Raw genomic sequence first — 22,296 nt, 5'->3', positions numbered from 1 at the left:
AGGGGAAAGATGGCGTCCTCTAACAATCCTCGCAAATTTAGCGAAAAAATCGCTTTGCATAATCAGAAGCAGGCGGAAGAGACCGCCGCGTTTGAAGAAGTGATGAAAGACCTGAACATCACCAGAGCTGCGCGGGTAAGACCCCCACAGAGGGGCTGTTTACCTCTCGTTGCATCGCTGTTTGGCAGCTAACGAACACTGCGGAGATGTATCGGAAAGGTTGGGATGCTATGTAAGCTAAAGTTCATATTAGCGTCCTTTGCTGCATCAGTGCAATGCTGCGGAGCGACGTTTCCCCCGCGCCTGTTAAAACAAGCCAGCATTATTTGACTTCCAGCAGCACTAACCAGCTTAGCCTCGCCTGCTGGAGCTGTGGATAATGTGCACCTGTTCTCCCCTGCCTGTGGCTGCTGACATTTCGTTAGCTAATAGACAAATCGTCTGGCATGGTAGTGACCGCATTAGAGCACGTTAGGAAAAGTTAGCTGCGATTTAGAAACGGAATGGGAAGCAATGTTGGTTGACAGAGAAATTAGCCAAACAGATGTTAACCAGCTGTGTGTGTGTGTTTCTTATTTATTAAGGGGAAAGAGGGTAACCCCCACATTACCCGTAACATTATTTTCATAGCATACACTTACGGAGAGCAAAGTCAGCTCTGACTAAATGATCCACATGTCTCGTTTTACTCGCTCTATCTTTAGCAAAGTGTGAATGGCAGCTTTCTCACTACAATGAAAGCACTGGTTGCCTCAACCACTACAAGTGGAGCAGATGTTTTCATTAGGCTGCTGTTTATTATGCCAATTCAATTGGCTCTAACTGAAGCTGCAAGTCCACTGCTGATGAATAAAATGTGGGGGTTTTTTCTAACGCTGAGACATGATGTTCGTTTTACTGTCTGTCTTTTTTTTGTTGTTGTTGTCATTTTACAGAAGTGAATATAACTGTGGATGAAAAGCTCTGGTTTAGATATAGCAGATGATAATCATGTAAAAAAAAAAAACAGTAAAATGGAGCTGAAATGGGATTTTTTTTTTTAAAGTTTTAAAATAACTTCCAGAATGACTTGTCATCATTGTTGGCGATTTCTCGCAATTTTTGATGATGAACTAATTGTTTCAGGGCTGTTCGTCTCAAAACATATAAACCATATTGTTGCCAGGAAACGTTGGGGCTAATTGTTGGTCTAGTTGCTGGAAATGATGCCCACTTACCACGCTGCGTCAGTGTAAACCTGAGCTGTACTGTTATTTACTGCAAAGGGGGAGGGGTGGGGGGAATTGAATTTACTACTCAGTTTTATGGTCTCTGCCTGATTTCTTTGTGTTGCCATCCAAACATCCATCCATGGCATCAGTTCTGATCATTTATCCTCACGCATTTCATTTCATATTCGAGGCCTTCCATCACAGTGTTGTTTTTGTTTTTTAATAACATATATGGGTTTTGTTTTGACTACTGTTGTGTGGTTAATGTAGTAGCCAGGTGTGTTACATGGAAAGTGTGACTGTAATTACACCAGCTGTCAGTCAGGTGTCATTCACATCAGCTGATGTGATTTTTCTTTTCTTTTTATTTGCTATTAAAATATGTTCTCTGCCTCCTGATTATTCGTGGTACCGCCACATCTGCCTGGCTCATCACGTTTCATCTGTCAGTTAATGAATTCATCAGTCTTTCATATCCCACACTGTGGTCTGGCATGCACCATTTTTTTTTAGCATCTCTTTTTTGTGTATTGGATCAGTCATTCACTCATGCTTTCATGCAATTTTACTTTGCACAGTTGCAGTTACAGAAGACCCAGTATTTGCAACTAGGGCAGAATCGTGGACAGTACTATGGAGGCTCACTGCCCAATGTCAATCAGATTGGAAATGGCAACATTGACCTGCCTTTTCAGGTGAGCCCCTGGCCTCTCTCGGCTGGTAAATCAATGGTTTGTTGTAGACCAGTGTGCCCTTCTCAGCTGTTGGTGATACTATTGGACATGCAAAGGTTGCAGGTGTCTGTGGTGTTGGTGAAAGAACCCAGAAAATTCCTCTAAAGCCATTAAAGAAAGTCTGCAGGCTTATTTATGGCTGTGCTGACAGTAAAGTGTTTAGACATTACCTCATCGTCAAAGCTGCATAAAGCATCAGGTTTTATCAGGGTCCAAGAGTGAAGGAGAAGACGTGCACTACAGCTGTTTTTTTTTTGTTTTTTTTTTTGTTTTGTTTGGGGTTTTTTCACCCTGATGCGTAATTTGGTTCCTAAATTTTAAATAGACCATTGCTTGTCATGGCTTTCCATTTTTAATACATTTGCCAACTCAAGCATCAGTATGGGGGGCCCATGGCTTGACTCATTTTGAAACAAACACATGTGCACCATTTATCCTCAGACATTATCCTAAGACACAGTTTTATAGTGTAAGCAATTTTTGTTTTTGTTTTCTTTGTGGGCGGGGCCTCATTCACCTGATGTGTCCACCTCCAGAACTCAGTGCTGGATACCAGTCGGACAACCAGGCACCACGGGCTGGTGGACCGTGTTTACCGTGACCGGAACCGCATCACTTCGCCTCACCGCCGGCCGCTAACAGTCGACAAACATGGACGCCAGATATCCTTTCGTTTCAAACGCACTGTGATGAGGAATGTGTTATTGTTTTGGTCTGATTTTTAAGTCAAAATTCTGATTTGTGTCTGGAGACAAGCTACTTCAGCGTAGCAGACTGCTTTAAATTTAAGCTTTTGGCTGTTTAATTGATCAGCTTTCATTAGTTTTCATGTATTTGTGTGATACGTTTTTTATATATATATATATATATATATATATATATATATATATATAGTTAGAATAATGAATGACTGAAATTCTGAAACAATAGCCTTTTGTTCTAATGACAGTTTTCATTGCTGACACTATCAGGACTATTTTAAAGTCTTTTAGCTTGTCGTCATGTTATTCCTAAACATTTAGCCAGTGCCATTGATGATAAACAGAAACAAAACAGATAGACATCAGCCACTGATGTTGGGAAATGTCCTCTTACTTGTCCTCTTAAAATGCCAATATGCAGCCTTGAGATAGGGGCTAAACTTTGTGGGATGAATAGTTTTGAATGTAAGTAAGGCCTCAGTTGCACAGGCCTAGAGACTGTTTTGAGATCCCCTAGCAACTTCTTTGTTGCTAGGGAAAGATGTGTATTTCCCAACTAGTTGGGCGTTGGTTCCTGGAGGTTGCAATGACCAGATAAAATGGATGGGAAAGAGGGCCCCACACCAGAAACCTCCAGGAGCAGTGGTTGCCTGTAGTTTGCCTGGAAAGTGGTTAAGTAGGGGTTAAGGTTATTTAGTCATCTGTGTTTTTATATTGTCATATGGACCAGAGATTGCTACCAGACTGGTTAACAATGATTGCTGTTTAAGGAACGCAATTACTATTCATCATATGAGATGTGTTAAGATATCATCTGTCAGTAATGGTGCTGAGTGGATTTTAAGAGAGTGAGTGTTTGTTATGCTGCATGTACTGACAGCCTGATATTGAACTATGTAACACGATGCGTTGTAGACAGTTGACAAGACCATCAATATATTCGTCTATTAGATAACAAGATATCAAAGTAAATGTATCAAAGTAAAGCTTGTGTGTGGTTATTTATTATTTAGCAGGTCTTTTGGGCTGATTAGGGTAAGAAAACAAATTTATTTCCCTTGACTAAATTCACATTGACAGCTGTCCTTACAGCTCAGTTTACCTCTCCCCACCGCCAGACACTAGCTGGAGAAGGTAAGGCACCTCCTTTTGTCCATTTGCCAAAATAAGAACTAGGACACACAGCGCTCTTCCAAAGATTAAATGACATGACTCTGTGCAGCCTAGTTGATGCACAACTTCTAAAGTAAACCAGAAGGTCTAGAACAGATTTCTGATAGATTTGATGCTGCAGAGCTTGAATTCTGCCAGTATTCATGAGCTGGCATTGGTTTTGCTTGAATTTCATCTGTCTCTCACGTACAGGACAAATTCAGACTCTGCCTTACACCAGAGCGCCATGAATCCAAAGCCCCAGGAGGTCTTTGCCGGGGGATCACAGGAGCTGCAGCCTAAACGAGGTAGAGGAAGATCCCGTTACAAGGACACAGAGCTGCTTTTATTTATTAATGTAGAATGTACTAATGCAGACAGGAAACCTCAAAAGACATAAAGGGGCTGGTGTCACACAGTAGTAGTTCTTGGTGAAATATTTATAAAGTAAATGGATCTCTAGCAAAGTTTCTGCATTCTGGTTCAGCCCTCGGCTGGATGTGGAGGAGTAGCATCTCTGAATGAGGCTGATTCAGGAGGATCTAGAGAGGAAAATCAATAATTAACTGATTATGCATTGATTATGTCTTTTTATGTGTGAAGCTCTGATAAAGCGAAGCCAAGATTAGCTGGCATCCTTTCAGTCTGTCTGATGGTCACCTTCTATTTTTACACTCTAGAATCTGGTGCACAGCACTAAATTCTGCATGACTGGCTCCGATATTGATGACTCATTTTTTTTGGTTTGTTATGTATTTTTGTCATGGCAAGCAACTGTGTCTTGCTGTTTCACTAATTAGTACTGCTGCTAACAGTGCCTGGAACGGAGAACTCGGAGACAAGTGCAGACAACGATGTGCAGAAACAGTTGTGGGATGACGAGAAGGTACCAATGGGACAGGGAAGGGCTGCAGAGTGTACACCAGTGACGCAAGACTTGTGTCTCATGATTGCATTTTCTTCTCAGGATGATTCATCAAAGCCCAACACGTGTGATGTCCCAGGAATCAAGTGAGTGGTTTATGTTGTTTGTTTTATTATTCTTCAAAGAGCAATGCCACTCAAGTATTGTGCATGAAGCAATATGTGGACATTAGTTGTCTGCCATATTGGACGTGATACAGCTAGGTTGCTAGGGAGAAATGTGCGTTCCCCAATTGGTTGGCGGTCATTCCTGGAAGTTGTTGGCTCTCACTGGGTGAAAGAGTTGCAAATGATTTGTGCTCCTAGTGATTTCTTTGGAGTTTGAATTTCTGTGACCTAAGAATTGACAAGAAAACTTTGGCACATGTTTTTTTCCTTTAGTTGGAAGAATAACCATCAACCAGATATAATCCTTTAAATCTCAATCTTAATAAGTAGCCAGGTTTTATTACTGGTGTGTTTTGTAGCGCTCTGGACTAAGTAAACAACAGCTCAGTATTAATCTGCTACCGGTACTCTTTTTTTTTCTATAACTGCTTTTTTCTTTTTCATTTGGATGGTTGACTGAAGTTTTTTGTGCATTCCCCATGTGTCAGGTAACTGAGGAAATCCTCCAGCATCTGTGAGGAAAATCATAGATGTTGCTAGTATCGCCTTTCAGGATTATTTTGCTGGTGCGCTTCCTCCCCCGCCCCCAGTAAATCAGATCAGGTATGGCTGGGGGAAAGTCCTGTAGTGATAGGCAATCAGGTGCTATTTTTCTACGAGCACTATAAAGTACAAACATAAAATGCTTCATAATGACATTTAAAGCAAAAATCCTTTTTCGTGTTAACGTTGGATATTAGAAAAATGGCACTGAAAGAATTGGAAATAAATGGGAGAATTTTGCAAGACCAAACATGGATGGACCACAAAAAAAAAAAAGAAAATGGGGGCAAAGTCAGCAATTTCTAACCATTTTATTATCTGATTTCTCTGGTGAGAAAGTCCATGTACTTTCCCATGTCCCAGTTCAAAGTTAATTTAGATGATCTGTCAAAATAACAGCAAAAGCAGGACTTGCTTCTTGAAATGCTTCGGAGTGGGTTAGGAACTCCCGACAAACCGCCTTAATATGTTCAATCCAATTTAATGCAAAGACGTGAGACCTGTTTAATGGAATCAGGTTCAGCTTTATTGACCAAGTACAAGGAATTAACCTTGGGCTTTTTCTTTGCTCTCAGTGTCCATAATAAAGTTGATAACATGACAGATACATCAGCCACAGTCATATTTATTGTGCAAAGTGGCGGAGTGCAAAGATGCTGAATAAATAAAAAGGCTGGTTAACATACAGAATTACACAAAATAGAGCAAAACTTAAGTGATTATTGTCATTTATTGGTTAGGAAGTTAACATATTCTCCCTTAAATCAGGTTAGGTACAGTTATTTTCACAATAGATGGTCATCACAATAAATCTTAATATGTGTGATTGAATCAATTTCCTCTGATTGGTAAACATTTTATTTGTTGACCTTTGCCACAAAGAAAGTCACAATCTTGTGAAAGCATACAGTAAAATGGATCATTTACATGTGTTCAAAAGACAGTTTAGATCCCCTTTTATTTATCATCCCTCCCCTTATTGAAACTTCCCTACTTTGATAGGATATGAAAAATACACAGACAAATGCATGGTTAAAAAAGCTAGTTGTAACAACATAGTTACAACTGTAACTATGTTATGGAAGCACAGCAGCTACGACGGCCATTGTGACAGAAGTCAGGCTGATTTTGTTAATGGCTGCTGTGCTGTTTGTTGTGCTCTGCGTTGTGTTAGCTGAAGCTTGGGTTGGGGTGGTTGCACTTTGGGTTGGGGTGGTTGCACTTTGGGTTGGGGTGGTTGCACTTTGGGTTGGGGTGGTTGAAGTTGCATTCACTTCTGGTATCTGTGAAATGGCTGACATTGAAATTGATGGATTAACTTCAGACTCATTTCCTAAAATTCTTCGACTGCTTATAATATAATTTGTTGTTATTTGCTAACACTTACCGACAAGCAGAAGCAGAATGAAACAGATCTTGAGAATCATTGTGGAAAAGTCCTTGAACCTTCAAAAATAAAATGATTGATTATTGTTTAATTTTAAATTCACATTTGTGTTTCCCAAAAATTTGGAAATAGCATTAAATATAATCTATAATGACATAGTTTAAATAAATAAAGTATAGTATAACAATAGCTCAACAAAGTAAATCAAGTATGAAAAGTGAAATAAATACAATAAAAACTCACTTCATAAAAATCTAAACCAAATACATTCAGTTATTGTCTTATTAGTGTAATTTTCTAAATGACAGAAGTGTCTTTTTTCTATATGTTTCTAATTCATAATGCAATAACATCATCTTTAATTTAGAACAGCATAAACGTTTGGTTTTTTTTAATTACTGCAGTCATTATACAGCTCTTTCTATAATAATGTAACTTTTAAATAAAAACAAATCACTTCCATAGTTTTGCTTTAAAGCAAAACACAATTTATTTTTTTATTTTTTCAGGAAAAACCACATTGGCTTGACAGAAAAGATGGTCATGAACTAATTTGTCATATTTTATTTTCCATATTGTAACAAAGTAAAGTCTTCAGTAAATCTTTCCCTGACTCTAAAGTTTAGTCAGATATTCTAGATTTGAAAACTTACAGTTTAATCGTTCTGAGTTGTCTTCAGTCGTGCCGATGCTCACCAACTCCAGCTGTTTGTTGTTTAATCTCTGACGGTCTGCAGCTTTTATACTTGCACAATGTCGATACGATGACATCAGGTGCTGAACAGAGACACAACTTGTAAAACTGGTTGACCATCTTTTCTTGCCAGTATCAACAACATGATGTGATGTATATGTGATTTTTATATCTATCTATATAACTATATATCTATATCTATGTCTATAGATATCTATATTTATATAGATATATATAGGTAGCTACCAATCTATATCTATCTTTTTGTTTGTTTTTCAGCACGGCATTTAAGTAAACAGTTAATACGTGGATGGTTTATTTAAGCTACTGGGGGGTTTTATGTGATTAAACGTACTGGTGAAGCTTGGATGTGTTTTTGTTTTTTGTTTCTTTTTGGGGGGTTGCAGGCATATGTTGATGTATCTTTAGATATGCAAATGTATACATAAGAGACAGGAATGAAAAAATAGCATAATATAACATATGGCATAAAATAGAAGAGCCAACTGGCGGTCCATCTGCATCTAAAGGACAAAGGTCACTCCTTTGAGGATGCCAATGTTCACATTGTTCACATGGTTTGAAAGACGAGTAAAAGAAGCCATCTATGTCCACTGTGAATGACCATCTTTGAATAGAGGTAGTGGCTTACGACACCAACTATCTGCCATCTATAAACCAGTTTTGAGATCCTTCCCAGATGCCTTAATGCCCACTCACATCCTGGGCCTTCTGACCTCCGGAAATCACATGATAGGGGGGAGTTTCACAATGAGTTCACCCGAAACCTTGGCTGATAGTGACCTACACCCGTTTTCACACCTTGGCTCGTGTGATTAGGTAGAGCAAAAACAGTCAACATTCAGTTTTTTGTATGAACACGTTTATTCTTAAACACAGCCCGAGCTCTAATACGGAAGCTTTCTTATCATTTCTTTAAGTGGTCTTCAGGAATAGTCCTTGAAGCTTCTTCAAGGACTTTCTAAGAAGCTCTTCTTTGAGTGTTTGCCGCCTTTTGTTTTCGTGACAGGCTGCTAGTTAACAAAGCACCTAAAGAGATAAAGTTTAAAACTGGTTCCCAGAAAGTTGATTCTGTTCATCTGGACGTAGTGTTCTCAGTGGAAGAAAGATTTCGTCAGTCATCCAAGTGACTTCTTCAGTCTCCGCTACCTGCAGGTTTCCCCAACCTTATAAACATTACCTTTGCACAATGACTGAAACTAGCCCACTGCAGCTGTGATGTCAGTTTCACGGTCATTAAAATGTTTCTCCCACTGAAAACGCTACGTCCAGATGAACAGAATCTTCTGAAATTTCTTGGGATTTACTTACCTGGATGATTGAGCATGCATCAAGATATTTTAAAACTGCTTCTTTGCTAAAAAACCTTGACTGGGGTGCCCTTTTTTTATTTGAATGATTCAAAGGTCATTGTCTGAAGATGGTCAGGTTCAAGGACTGGACTGAAAATGAGTGAAAAAGCAGCAAATGTCCAAATAAGAACTTTGCAGAACTATTGCTCAAGAACACTTTCAACAAATTCAAAGAAAATCTGGCTCCTTGGAAGCAAAGTAGAACAAATTTAAGACTTTGCACAGTATTGTAATATTTTCTGTTATAGGCTCACAAATCACAAATTATGTTTTGACAGCTGTACATAAAAAGAAACACGAAATGTGCTGTCAGTTCTCAGAGACGTCACGAAAGAATTTGCATCTTTTTTGCTTCTAAATTCAAATAATATCCACGTTTAAAGGTTATACAAGAAAATAAACAAAAAAACTAAATGCACGCTCATTTGGTTAGTCAAAAATGAAGCAAACTATTATGAAACCCTGTCACTCCTGCTGTGCACTTCTGTGTAACTCGTGTTAAGCCTCCATGTTACAAGTTTACAATTATGTGCTAGAAAAAAACTGGAAAAATTGCTAAAAGCAACTTTTCGGTGGGACACAATACCCATTAGGTAATTAATCTAGAAGAAACGTTATTACAAGATCATTATGTTGTGATGTAACAGGAGTGGCTTACACATACTCGTTCCCAGGAGACACAAATCCCTTGGCACCAGAAACAATATCTGGCATCAAAATCTGCCAGATGAGCTTCCTTTGTGACCAAAAAATCAGCCAAAAGAGCCTTTTTTAGATTTCCTATTATTAGTAATAGATTATCATTCCTGCTTCTCTCTAAACGAAGTCTGCTTGTGTTTGCTGTATTTGGTTCAAACTGACCAAAGCAAAGCATGAAACAGGTCTTGCAATGATTTCTCCTTGCTAGAAACTAAAAACATTTTCAAGAAAGTGAACTTACGAGACACAGAATACACACTGAGAAAGGATTGTCAGCTGATGGAAAATTCTAGCACGGCTGGGAATTATTTATCTGTGGGCATCACTGAGTGAAAGCACAACAGGCTTCAGTTTAGCCGAGCTTGTTGGTAGAGCGCTTTATGCTAAGGACAACTAAAAATACAAAAAGAAAAAATAATAATAATATTAACAAGAACAATACATAAAAATATATATTTAAAAACAGAAAAATTGCATAAGAAGCACAATCTGAGTATTATAATTCAAATTATACAGAAAAATGAAAATCGACTGTCATACTGTGGCACCCACCCACTGTAGGTGGGTTATAAGAAGTATTTAAAATAGCATTTAAAGCAAACATGCTACCCACTGTCACCTAGCTGTTGTTGCCTTTTATTAAAAATGCTCATATGCTTGGTCACAGTCTTGTTTCGCACAAGCTGTTCTTATGTCTGATAGAAAATGTGCTCTTTTCAGCATATTCCCCTCGCCAGACCAGGAGTTGAACCCATCCGTGCTCCCAGCCGCACATAACACCGGCGGTTCGCTGCCCGATCTGACTAACATTCAGTTCCCCCCACCGCTTTCTACCCCGCTGGACCCCGAGGACACCGTGGCCTTCCCCTCCCTCAGCACAGCCAACAGCACGGGCAGCCTCACCACCAACCTCACCCACCTGGGTATAAGCGCCGCCAGCCACGGTAATAATCAACATTTTGTGTTCATAAAAGGGGTAAAACGGGTAAATTTAACAAAGCGTCGGTATTGTACCGACCAGTGTTGTAGCACAGAAATTTAGCTTTAAGTGGAATGTGTTTGTTTACAAAGGAGAACCACTAAACACTTATGCAACTTTCCAAAGAAAACATAAAAACATGCCGGTAGTTTTCATACAAATGACAACAAAACAGCAGGATTTAATTTGATGCTCCACAAGTGTTGAGTCTAGCTCTGCAGGCGGCACGCAGTGTGGCCAACAGGATCTAGTTCAGCATCAGTTTGTAACAGTCTCTTATGTTGTAACACCTAATGTGTAAAATACCAAATGTAGGGGCTTGTGCTTTATCACATTTATGCACTTTTACAGACTTTTACTTTGACTTAGACTCACTCTTCTGCACTCAGTATCAGTCCCTACCGTGCAGGCATTTAAAGTTGGTGGTTTTTGCTGTTTTACTTTTTCTGATGTTTCTTATTTACACCAGTTGGTGCATTAAAGCTAAGTTGGAGACAAAAAACAGGTACGTGTACATCCATAGTTTCTTTTCTTCTTTTTTTTTTGACTTCCCAGGGATCCCCACTTCCTCTCAGCCCACCATGACCGTGACTGCACAGCGCCGGCAGCCACCGGTGGTGCCGCTTACCCTAACCTCTGACCTCCATCTCCAACAATCTCCTCAGCAGCTCTCACCCACCCTTTCCTCACCAGTTAGCATTACACAGGTAAGGATTAATTAAAATTAGTTTCATTCTCTTTCAGGAACAATGTATTTGTATATCCAAGGTATTTGGACCAAAAATGGATGAAGTCAGAAATTTAAAAATAGTTATTGCACTTGCATCCCGATGTATTGAATTTGAAACAAATAAGTGTCATCACTTACTGCAAAAAGAGGTCACATTATATTAACCCTTAAGGATTTTTCACATTAGTCTATGGTGCCGTTTTAAGTCTTTTTCCATTAATGATTAATTATATTTTGTAGGTTTTGTGCACAGAATAAATTACAGAATAAAATACTGCATTTTAGGATATGCTACATTATGGTCAAACTCTCATTGGTTCAGTATTTGTTTATGTCCAGATAGTCATCAGTAGAAAGGAAGAGTGTGGCTTTACAAAGTCAGGCATGAGAGAGCAACAGAGTCGGTATTGTAGGGAGGCCGTGGTGGATGAGCGTGACACATTTACATATTTATCAGCTTAGTTGATCTTTCTTTTTTTTCCAGTATTCATTTGCAGTCTGGTTAAGTTAAAGAAACACTACATGGCTATGTTGATTTTAGCAAACTTTTACTTTGAAGGAGACTTTTCACAGTTCCAGTTGAGTCTTTGCAGTCAAGTCGGCAAATTGCAGGCATGTGCCGAAGACCAAAGCAATCGCAAGGAGGTTGTTGGTGCAGCACTGCACCAACAACAAATTATCTTTGCAAATTATCTTTGCAGATAATTTCACCTGGTACTTTCAACTGGTTCGAGAATACATACGTTTCCTTATCAGCTAGAGGTTGCCAGGGGGGTCGCTAGGCCCTAAGTGACTGAAATCATCTGCAGTAATGTGTTCCTATGTGTAAATAGCACTGTTGGATGCTGAGAACAGGCTCTTAATGATATCGGTGTCTTTGTCCTTATGCTTTTAGTACAGATCCATAAATTGTAGTGCTTTTGAAACGTCAAGCTGTATACTAATGAGTATTCAACACATACTAGGTGGTTAAAGATAAGATAAAACATTTAAACACCACACCCCTACCCTCCAGTTCATGCAGCAGAAATCACTGCTACTTGGACTAATTTATCCCCATCGTTCTGCAGGTCATGCCAACAGAGTCATTGACCCTGGAACAGCAGCTTTCTCAGTACCCTCTGTTCAACCAGCTGACAGCTCAGGCTCAGGCTCAGCTGATCAGTGACCTCCAGAAGCAGCAGGCCCTGCCACAAGGCATCCAGCTCATTACCTTGCCAACTCTGGCCTCCGCTGGTACAGCGTCTGCCACTGCCAGCAGTCCCTCACCAGACAGCCAGACCACTGGCAGCATGAGCATCAGCTCGGTAAGATGCAGTTTAACAAGAACGTGGAAGCATAGATAAAAATCTGATGACATGATTGAGATAATTTTGCTTATTTTTAAGCTGCTGTTAATTTTACCACTTTGATGATGCTACCCTAAATACATCGCAGTAAATATCTGCACATCCTTTCTATGCTAATTTATTTCTAATTATATAGATTAACTTAGCTAAGAAGCATAAACACATATTACTCTTTGCTACACGATGTCACTGTAAAGTTGTTTGATGTTAACATCTTTGTAAATGATGGTTTATGAAAAAAGAAATATGCATTTGGCCGTTCTTTAAAACACAAGTGTTTGAGGTATAATCAGAATGTTTAGGCTTTACCCTAACTGAACATTACCCAGTCTCTTCAAGAACATCCTGGATCACTTTAAGCCCAGCTGGTATTTTATTTAGTTGGTTTACCTGGAACTCTTTTTCCGCCTCCCTTTCATTTGTAAATGGTTGGACTAGATGGACTGCACTAGACTAGGTGTTTTGTTTTTCACTGTTGAGTGCTCAAAGCACAGACTTTGAGCTTTGTGCCTGAACAGTGCATCAAACTTGTGTTTCTTTAACTTGGTTTTTTAAGGAGTCAAATTTAACAGGAGGAAGTGATCCCAAACATCCCGGACTTCACTATAGTCTATTCTAGCTTATACCACATTTGCACATGCAAATGTACATTTCCATGCGGGCTCCCACACATATTCCACAGTGGCGACTTTTGAATTTTTCCTTGGAAAATGTGGCTTTAGGTGTAAACAGCTGAAAACATGTATTTTGTGGAAACCTACCTAGTACCTAGTTCTCTTCAACACCGATAATCATCCACAAACAAAACATCCACACATTTGAGCTTGAAATAGAAGTTGATGAAAAGGTCAGAACAACATTTCCAGAGACCGGTGTAAAAATTGCAGCATTGCTGAAAGTGATCCAGAGATGCACTCAGATATGATTTTAAATTCTTAATAGATCAAAGTTTAATCAGCTAAGGTCTTTGATTTCCATGGACTAGCTTCCTGAGCTTTTTAGTCCTACCTCATATGTTTTGAGCAGACCCTAAGTTGATGCCTTCTCACATGTCATCGTTTTTAGACTTGTGTATGACAGGCATGAAGCTTAGTGCTAGCTAACCCTCTTCCCTCCAACAGTACCGCAATCAGACTGGCTCACCAGCCACTCAGTCTCCAACCTCCCCAGTCTCCAATCAAGGCTTCTCCCCTGGAGGCTCACCTCAAGTAAGGGCCCACCCACCGAGCTACCTGCTGTTTGGGGAAGGGCTTTGCTCCTGGGGGAAAGCTAATTGTAGAGAGTTAGGCTGCTTTTCATTCACTGTGTCCACACTTAATCACTCATGCCGTCAACAGCTGCATAGCTCATTTCTTCATCAGCACTGCCATCGTTCACAGCGTGCATGGCAACATATTGATAGCCTATTGATGGAGGCTCTGACACTTTGTAGCCTTAAAATATTCATCTTGTATCCTCAACCATTACAGTTTCTCACATGTAATTCACCCAAACTATATTCTCTGTGTCAGATATATTCTGAGGAAAGTCTTGGTTTGTTTGTTTTTTCATGGGTGGGGGACATGCCAGGCTGGAGCATGTAGGTGGCAAGATACGTACGTGCAGGAAAAAATATCTGCTTTGTTGTCACATAGTCAGGTCATCATCATGCAAACTTTATGCTAGGGAGATAACCTTGTTGGCCTAGCCTAGGGGTAGGCAACTCCCGGCCTCGAGTGCCGGTTTTAGATGTATCCTTGATCCAACACAGCTGATCCAAATTGCTAAATGACCTCCTCAACATGTCTTGAAGTTCTCCAGAGGCCTGGTAATGAACTAATCATTTGATTCAGGTGTGCTGACCCAGGGTGAGATCTAAAACCTGCAGGACACCGGCACTCGAGGCCTGGAGTTGCCTACCCCTGGCCTAGCCGTTCCATCCCAGTGATTTGGACATTTACACTGTAACACAGTGTAAATGTAGTTTTTTTTTAAAAGGCAGTTTAATTACAGTTAGTTTCCAGAACATGCATCCTTGTTTCATCTCTATTGTTTTTTCTTATTATTTGAAACCGTGGAAGGGGATCTTATGTTGTTTGCCTCTGTTTTGGACTTTATATAAAGACAAAGACTAGATGTAAAGCTCACAGGGGCTAACAGAGGCTAACATCAGGTAACAGAGGCTAACAGTAGCTAAATGAGGCAAAAACGGCATTGCTACTAACAGTTCAGCATATTCTCAACAGCTCACTTACTATGTGGAGACAGTAATTCATGGATGCCACTTGTAGTATCAGTAGCATTTTATTCACTACCCCTGCTAACTACATATGTGTTCAGTTCGGCTTTATTTATATAGTGCCAAATTACACCAACGAACGCCTCAAGGCACTTTCTGCTGTAAGGTAAATCCTAGGTAGGTGTGTATATTCAATGAGCCCAGACAACTTTCCAAATATACCAGAATATAATAAATATTATTTAAAAAAATAAATAACTTCACCTTTTTTGCACTGGAGTCCCTACAGTGGAGGTGAGTTGAGTGTTGCCACGGTAGTATGATGACAACAACCCATCTGAATTAGTTTTTGTCTTGAGCTGGGCTGTCGTGGTCCTATCTACGAGGATGGGACAAACTGAAGCACCCTGGTTGTTTGTCATTTATAATAAAACTGTAAAGTGTGCTTTCAATTTTAATAATAAACTAATCATTAAAGAGTGGCGCTATTGCATCTTCTGTTAGCCTCCTCTTTTTGTGTTTAACCATGACAGTCGTGGTCACGAGGTCCATTTGCTTTGCTCGCTGCTCACTCTGACAGCTGTGACTTTGTGTGCTGCTTGTGTTTTTTGTTACTCCATCGCTGAAAGTGTCTGCTTGTGAACTCAGATATTTTCTCTCTCTGTAAAGATTTGTGTTATTATTGTAGCCACTGCAATGGTGTATTTCTCATATATATTTTTGGGGGTTGTTTGTGTTCCTCCAGCACATCCCCGTGGTGGGCAGCATATTCGGCGACTCCTTTTATGATCAACAGCTGGCATCGAGGCAGACCAACGCTCTCTCTCATCAGGTGACACGTAACGTTAAGTAAAAGGTTTTCTTTAGATTCTCTCTGACTTCAATGTGTGTAACGCATACAATTGTGCTTTTTAGCTCGAGCAGTTCAACATGATCGAAAACCCCATCAGCTCCACCAGCCTTTACAACCAGTGCTCCACCCTCAACTACACGCAGGCAGCCATGATGGGGCTCACTGGGAGCAGCCTACCCGACTCTCAGCAGCTCGGCTACAGCAGCCACGGCAACATCCCCAACATCATCCTAACAGGTAGCCACAGCATCTGTGTGTGTTTGCCCTTTGATACATTAAAGGTTCTTTGCATAAATGCCAAGCATCCGTCAAAACATCGGTGATGAGCAAGAAACGAGGCCCCCCTGTGCTGGTGTGTTGCACATGACTGAGATTTCAGTCAATATACGCTCTATCTGGGCTAAGGTAAAGAAGTCTAAAGGCAACTGAGCCGAAACTAACAGCAGAATTCTCCAGAGACCATACGAGGGAACAACTTCTTTTAGACACTTCCACATTTTACTAAATTGCCAGGGTTTCTTGTTTTATACACTTCTATCATCCAGTCTAATAAACAACACCAAATAAGAGTCGATAGCAGAATAAACCGTACGTCTGTGCAGAGTTGGTGTACTATCATCAAAGTAAACCTTCCAGTGACTTGAATGTTGTGTTTTTGGGTTTTAAAGGTACTTTGCAATCCACTTGTGCAGTAGTTCTAAAATAGGATCTCTGTGGTAGGGAAACATGTAGAAATACTTGTCCCAATTTCGCTTGAATCAGTAAAAACTCTAACCCGATTCTTGCCAGGCGTGCACGTTGTTCTCAGCACTTGTATTTCTCAGTCACAGGTGAGTCTCCGCCAAGCCTGTCCAAAGAGCTGACCAACTCTCTTGCGGGAGTTGGCGACGTCAGCTTCGACGCAGATTCTCAATTCCCTCTGGACGAGCTGAAGATCGACCCGCTCACCCTGGACGGACTGCACATGCTCAACGACCCCGACATGGTGCTTGCCGACCCCGCCACCGAGGACACGTTTAGAATGGACAGGCTGTGACGTGAAGAAAAAGAAAACTCGTTAATGGAGAGAACCAAAGGGCAGGATGATCCCTCTTCCTCGTTGCATGGCCGTCCAGCTGTCCGACTTTGCCCTTTGAAACAATGCGGCACCAAAAGACAACAGGGGGGAAAAAAGACATCCAGCGGCTCGCCGGGGGGAATGCCTCGCTGTCGTTTTGAATGAGATTGGTCGCTCAGTGCTTTTGCTAGCCTACTGTGTTTACAGTGTACCATTACATGCCACATATATTCCAAAAACGCACATTTGGCGGTTTTCTTTTCATATCCACTTTATTATTTATTTTGTTGATATTTGCTTGTAGCAGGAAGCTGCTAGGACATTGGGCGAAACTGCACCCGATATAAGCGGCCGTGTTTTTAAGAAAAAAGAGAGCGAGAAAAAAGAAACCGAAAAAAACATGGTCGCTTTGCTAATACCGTGCAATGAAATAGAACGGTTTTCCCATCATGCTATAACGGCTTTCTATTTCACACTCAAAGCTTTATTTTTGACAACCAAATGTTATTTTCATTGTGTACTTGTGTGTTTTTATGCTTCATCTATTTATATGTTCTATTTATTTATTTGGTTAAAGATTTTATATTCCATTTCATAATTTCAATTTGATGCCAAAATGTTTTCTGTAGGCATCGTGTAATATTGCACTGATGTAATTTGTGTCTATTTATTGATTACTAACATATTTATAAATGTGTTTATTAAGCTATTTTTGGTTTATCGAGGAGTGCAAAACCTCCCCATAGTTGCCCTTCGGTGTTCAGTGTGCCATTTTCTGATGTAAGACCGTTAACCATGCTGCAGCCCAACAGTCCAATCCAGATACGACAGTTTTTTTTAGCACCGCTCCAAAAAATGCTGCGTGCTCCGGAAATGCGTTGGCTTAAAGCCACACACGTGATCTTTAACTGAGAAAAATCATCAGGAAGAAAAACAGAAGCATCTAAATTTATTTTCTCCTGATGAAAAGCCAGAATACATACATATATACACGTTCAGGCCGACCCTCTTCTCAGTGAAGGAAGGTGTCTGTTTTTAAACCAGAGATCACTGAAATCTTTTAAAGTCGTCACTGTGAAATCACCTGATTTTGCCTTACGGGAGTATTCTACTGTTCTACTTAAGTGTCTAACGTGACAGCGTATTTTCGTAACTTACTGTAACGTTTTCTCGTATTTGAGAGAAACTTTTGGTCAGTGATGTTTGTGGTTATGTTGTGTAAGGTTTGACAAATCAATGTACTGTATTTTGTAGCGGTACACTTTATAGCCAAATTGTTGGATGTTTTCTAAAGCGGGGCAAAAACGAGAAAAAAAAAAGTCAAAGGCGTGTTTGAAGTGTTCGAGATGGAGCGCAATTGTGGGGAGGCTTTTTGCTCCTTTACAGGGAAGCTCTAACAAAAACGCAGCTGACTCGACGCGTGGGTATTTCTTACTGAACTACTTGGTTTTCATAAGCTCCACGCTTCTAGTTTATGAGAGGATGGGATAAAGTAGACAAAGTAGAATATGGCTATATAAATCTATTTATATGCTAAGTATTGTGTGCAATCTGAACACTACACAAATCGGCGGTGTAGCAGAGTCACATCGTTTGAATACGCAGACAGACTTTAAGGGGTCAGTCAGCCCGCCTAAATCTTTTGTCAGAGTTTCCCTGAGAGTCACGTGCAGTCTGTGGGATCATGTTTGTTATATTGTAACGTTTGTGTACAGATGTGCTAATATTTTTACTCACAGCGCTGATGGGAAGAGTTCCCAAATCCCCCTTGCTGAAAAAAGAGAAAAAGGAATCACGTTTGGTTTACCTCTACAGCTGGACGGTTCGTCTCAGTTGAAGTGTTTTCTTGTCTGCTGTAAACCTCCATCAATGGTTTTTGTTTGCCTTCAACGGGCCTGTGATTCCTATGCAAAATGAGACAAATAAGATGCTTGAAGGAAAAAATCCACCTCTGGTGTTTTATTAGCTAACAGAGTTTGCACGTTAAGCTGGATTTATTCTTTTTGCAGGCGAGCAAGCAGTGTGACTCTTGTATTACAGATGGTAGACTTTGGAGATGTCAATTTTATTTTAAAGAGAAACATTATTGCAGATTAAAATGGAACCTAAAATGTCAAACATGGTAAATGTCGTGCAGGCCGTATAATATTTTAAGACTTTAAGGGCTTTGTAGTTTATGACAGAATTAAAAATCACCTCACTTAAAAACTGGAATTGGGCGGCATCTCTTTTAAAGACTAAACATCGTGGCTCTACGCTAGAAAACTGACACTATTGGGAGTGTGCGCGTGTAGGATGTTGTAGTGTGTCGTGGTGGTGCTAATGACAATCAACAAGTGGAATACAAATTCATTTCGATACCAGAGAAGCATAAATCCAGCTTACTTTTGAAGTTTTGGCCTCAAAAACTGTAAATTGTGATTTATTTAATTACCTGAATCTCCCTCTTCGTCCTGTGCGACTGTTGAACATGGTGCAACATTGCTGCTCTAGAAAGACACCCTTTGCCCCTGACCCTAAATGAACCCGTGTCACACGAAGAAAAATGCGACACACACTAATTCTGCTTCGTGTAAAGCAGCTAACGTTGGATTTTTCCTTCAAGCCTCCGAAACAAACGTGTAGAAAACACACTCTACGGATTACATTTCCAAAGGTTTGTGTACCTAAAAGATATTAAGCGTCACGTGCACTGTCGTGCTGCCAATAACGCCAGTGATTTGAGCTTTCCTGCCATCTCCTTCGTCCTGCTGAAGTCATTGATTCACTGACCTTGTACATATGCTATAGCTGAAACAAAATGCATGACTTACCTGACAGTCAAAACCTCTAAATGAAGGCCTTCTATAGCTCTGCAGGTTTGATTTGTGTAACGTAACACTACCACAAAGTCTAAAGGGATGCATGTAAGGGTTTCTCCTGTTCAGTGACTCTGTTACCTCCATCTCTGTACAATGCTACTTGATGAATGATAAAAGAATGTATTTTAAGTGGCAGTGTCCTAGTTTTAACCCTTTGCCAAATGAACCCGACGATGTTTGGTGCGTTTGGTCTGTCAGAGAAGGCGACCAGGCTTCCATTTCTCTCTGCACTCTTTCATTTGCCCCTTTTCTCCTTTTAAGGAATCAGACTGTTGCTTGTTCCACGCTTTCTCCTACTACTGTAGCATCTCTCTGCGTACGAGTGTAAAGCGGTCCCTTCTTGTATAGAAAGACCTTGCGGTCGTTCCGGCCCTCTCCTTGGCTTTGTTGATGCGGGATCCGTCCCGTGGAAGTTGCAGATTGGCACGTGCGCTGATCGTTTGCATATGTGAACTTGACTCTTCTGACGCTTCTGTGTTACGCAGTCAGCCGCATGACATGATAGACACGTCGAGCAGATTATTATAACATGTTATGTGCAGGACTTTGATCTCGCTATGCTGAAGTGGAGTGCTTTTCAAGACACCGGATATGATAGTTTTTGTTGTTGTTGCCTATCATGTCACGTTCTGGACTGGGTAAAAAGCAACTGTGTGTGTTGGGTTTTTATTTTTATTTTCTTGGTTTCTTTCTTCGTTTTGTTTTTTTTGTGTATGTGTGTGCAACGTTTAGTCCACTGGTTGCTTCGCACTTTATTTGTGATTTCCTGGCTTTTGAGCAGAGACTGTTCTGCCTGACGTGAATGCTGACTGTTTCACACCAGATGTATACTCCGGAAATATTTTCATGTCAAAGAAAAGATGAATTCTCTATTTTCCTTTGTAAACTATATTTTGGCTTGTCTTGTTTTTTAATCTGTGAAGATCTTAGGGGATGCAAAACTAGAAAGGGCTTACTCCAGTGCAGCTTGTGTGCTTGTGTTGGAAAGGATAGGCATTCCGAATGTGTTTCTTTGTTGGTCACACCACACACACACACACACACACACACACACACACACACACACACACACACACACACACACACACACACACACACACACACTGATTCAAACACTAATTAGCTACATATGTCACAGTCACACTAGAGTAAACAGTGGTTTGAAAGTGGTATGCAAGCACTCAGAGTGCGTTGCCATCTTCACAGGAACTTACTGCTGTTAAGATGGCTTCAGGCTGGTATGACTTTGCGATTGAATAGGGTCAAAGGGACTATTACATGCAGTCTGTTGGTGATAATGAGACTTGGCTACATATAAAACTTCACATTGGGCATTTAGAGTCCAGTGAGAACCTCAGCGATATGAACAGAATACAAACAGTTTGCAACCAGCTGAGTCGAGCCCACTGTGGCAACTCACAGATGAGTTGTGCTCATCGCCGCAGACCGACTAAGATTGATTGCACCGTGGTGGCAGTTTTGGCTGCATTTGAAAATTAGAGACCAATTGCCCCCCACAAGGCGATCTGTGCAGAGGTGGTGCGCGGTCAGCCTCGGGTGCAACTAATTATGGTTGGTCTCCGACAGAAAATAAATAAGTCAATGCATTCATGGGGCAACCACCAATTTTCCTTTTCTAGGCGCAAGGAGGTTCCATCCTGTTTTTACTCTACTGTGACTGAGCCATTAAATACATATGCTGCCAATAACAGTTCTGCAACACAGTCTGACTTTACTCTAGTAGCTAAAACTCGAAACTACTGGTTTGTCATATTTTTTCCTGTCTAAAATATCCACCCACAAGCCTAACAGTTAAAACAAGAACATGTACTAGAGAGGAGCTCGTGCTGAACTCACACTACTTAGAAACTGCTGATGAGGTGTGTTAACGCCTTCTTTGTGGTTTTATCTAAAAGTAATTAGAACTCTGGTAATAGACTTGACTTCATGCAAGGCAGCTAACAGTTTAGTTTAAAATTAGTAAAAGAGACTAAAAATGTCAGGTTTGTTGATCAGATTTGAAGTAATTTCACAAAATAGGCCCATCCTGAGACGACATGGTGAAATGCAGAGAGCTGGGGGTCCATTTATTTCAAATATAAGATGCACAGGTCATCTGAAAATGTCTTTTTATGTCTGATACACTGTTTAGTTTTGAGACTTTTGCTTATTTTAGTCTGAGACGTCACTTACTTGAGGTACTTCTCGGCACAGCCCGTTCCCTTTTTTTGCCATAAAAAGGCACAAACTGCATTTTTGTCACAAACTGAAAAAAGTTTGATGAGTGATGCTCAAACAGGAGCGTGCGATTAAAGGTGTGCCCTCAGTCCCAGAATACAAGGAAAGAGTTGCTGCTTGTTCCCAGAGACTTTAGGTTTGACTCAAATGTCCCTTTAATAATATGGGGTTTTATAAATGACTCTACAGTTAATTAAAATGTGTAAACAAAAATAAATAAAACAGAGTTTAAGTTCCACTTAAAGCTTCTAGTGAGAATAGCATTATATCACTGTTGTCCTGTAAGTCGTAGTAACAGAACTGTAGTTATTTATTTGTTGCCATGTGATTCTCTTTACGTGACCATTTGTTTATAAGGAAAAAAAAAAGTCAAATTAAATTGAATGTGGAAGACAGATTTTTCTCTGCACATAGTCTTGATTTGCAGAATATGCCGATTAAAAAGAAACTGTCCAGTGTCGCATCACAGCGTGTTGCTGTGGACA

General features: G+C 40.3%; 1 protein-coding gene across 1 annotated transcript; it reads left to right on the top strand.

Annotated features, from left to right (window-relative positions):
- crtc1b (CREB regulated transcription coactivator 1b) lies at window positions 1–22,254 on the top strand. Its single transcript, XM_085372057.1, has 14 exons — window positions 1–135; window positions 1,790–1,906; window positions 2,482–2,607; window positions 3,719–3,780; window positions 4,012–4,106; window positions 4,599–4,684; window positions 4,766–4,809; window positions 10,247–10,470; window positions 11,061–11,212; window positions 12,306–12,542; window positions 13,706–13,792; window positions 15,548–15,634; window positions 15,718–15,892; window positions 16,480–22,254. The coding sequence occupies exons 1-14, from the start codon at window positions 10–12 to the stop codon at window positions 16,689–16,691; spliced, it is 1,830 nt and encodes a 609-aa protein (XP_085228183.1). The 5' UTR covers window positions 1–9; the 3' UTR covers window positions 16,692–22,254.
- Window positions 22,255–22,296: the final 42 nt, after the last annotated feature.

The sequence above is a fragment of the Diplotaxodon limnothrissa genome, linkage group LG15 (assembly GCF_057381915.1).
Source record: "Diplotaxodon limnothrissa isolate DT_005_m linkage group LG15, D_limnothrissa_male_GT1.1, whole genome shotgun sequence".
Lineage (NCBI taxonomy): Eukaryota > Metazoa > Chordata > Actinopteri > Cichliformes > Cichlidae > Diplotaxodon > Diplotaxodon limnothrissa.
Note: the sequence above shows the minus strand (reverse complement) of the source record. Positions and strands in the feature narration are given on the sequence as shown.

Bases quoted from the DNA above. Each gene is read 5' to 3' on its own strand.
- crtc1b (XM_085372057.1), top strand. From the start codon at position 10: ATGGCGTCCTCTAACAATCCTCGCAAATTTAGCGAAAAAATCGCTTTG. The intron at 4,685-4,765 runs GTACCAATGGGA...TTTTCTTCTCAG, and splicing joins AGTTGTGGGATGACGAGAAG to GATGATTCATCAAAGCCCAA. The intron at 12,543-13,705 runs GTAAGATGCAGT...TCCCTCCAACAG, and splicing joins GCAGCATGAGCATCAGCTCG to TACCGCAATCAGACTGGCTC.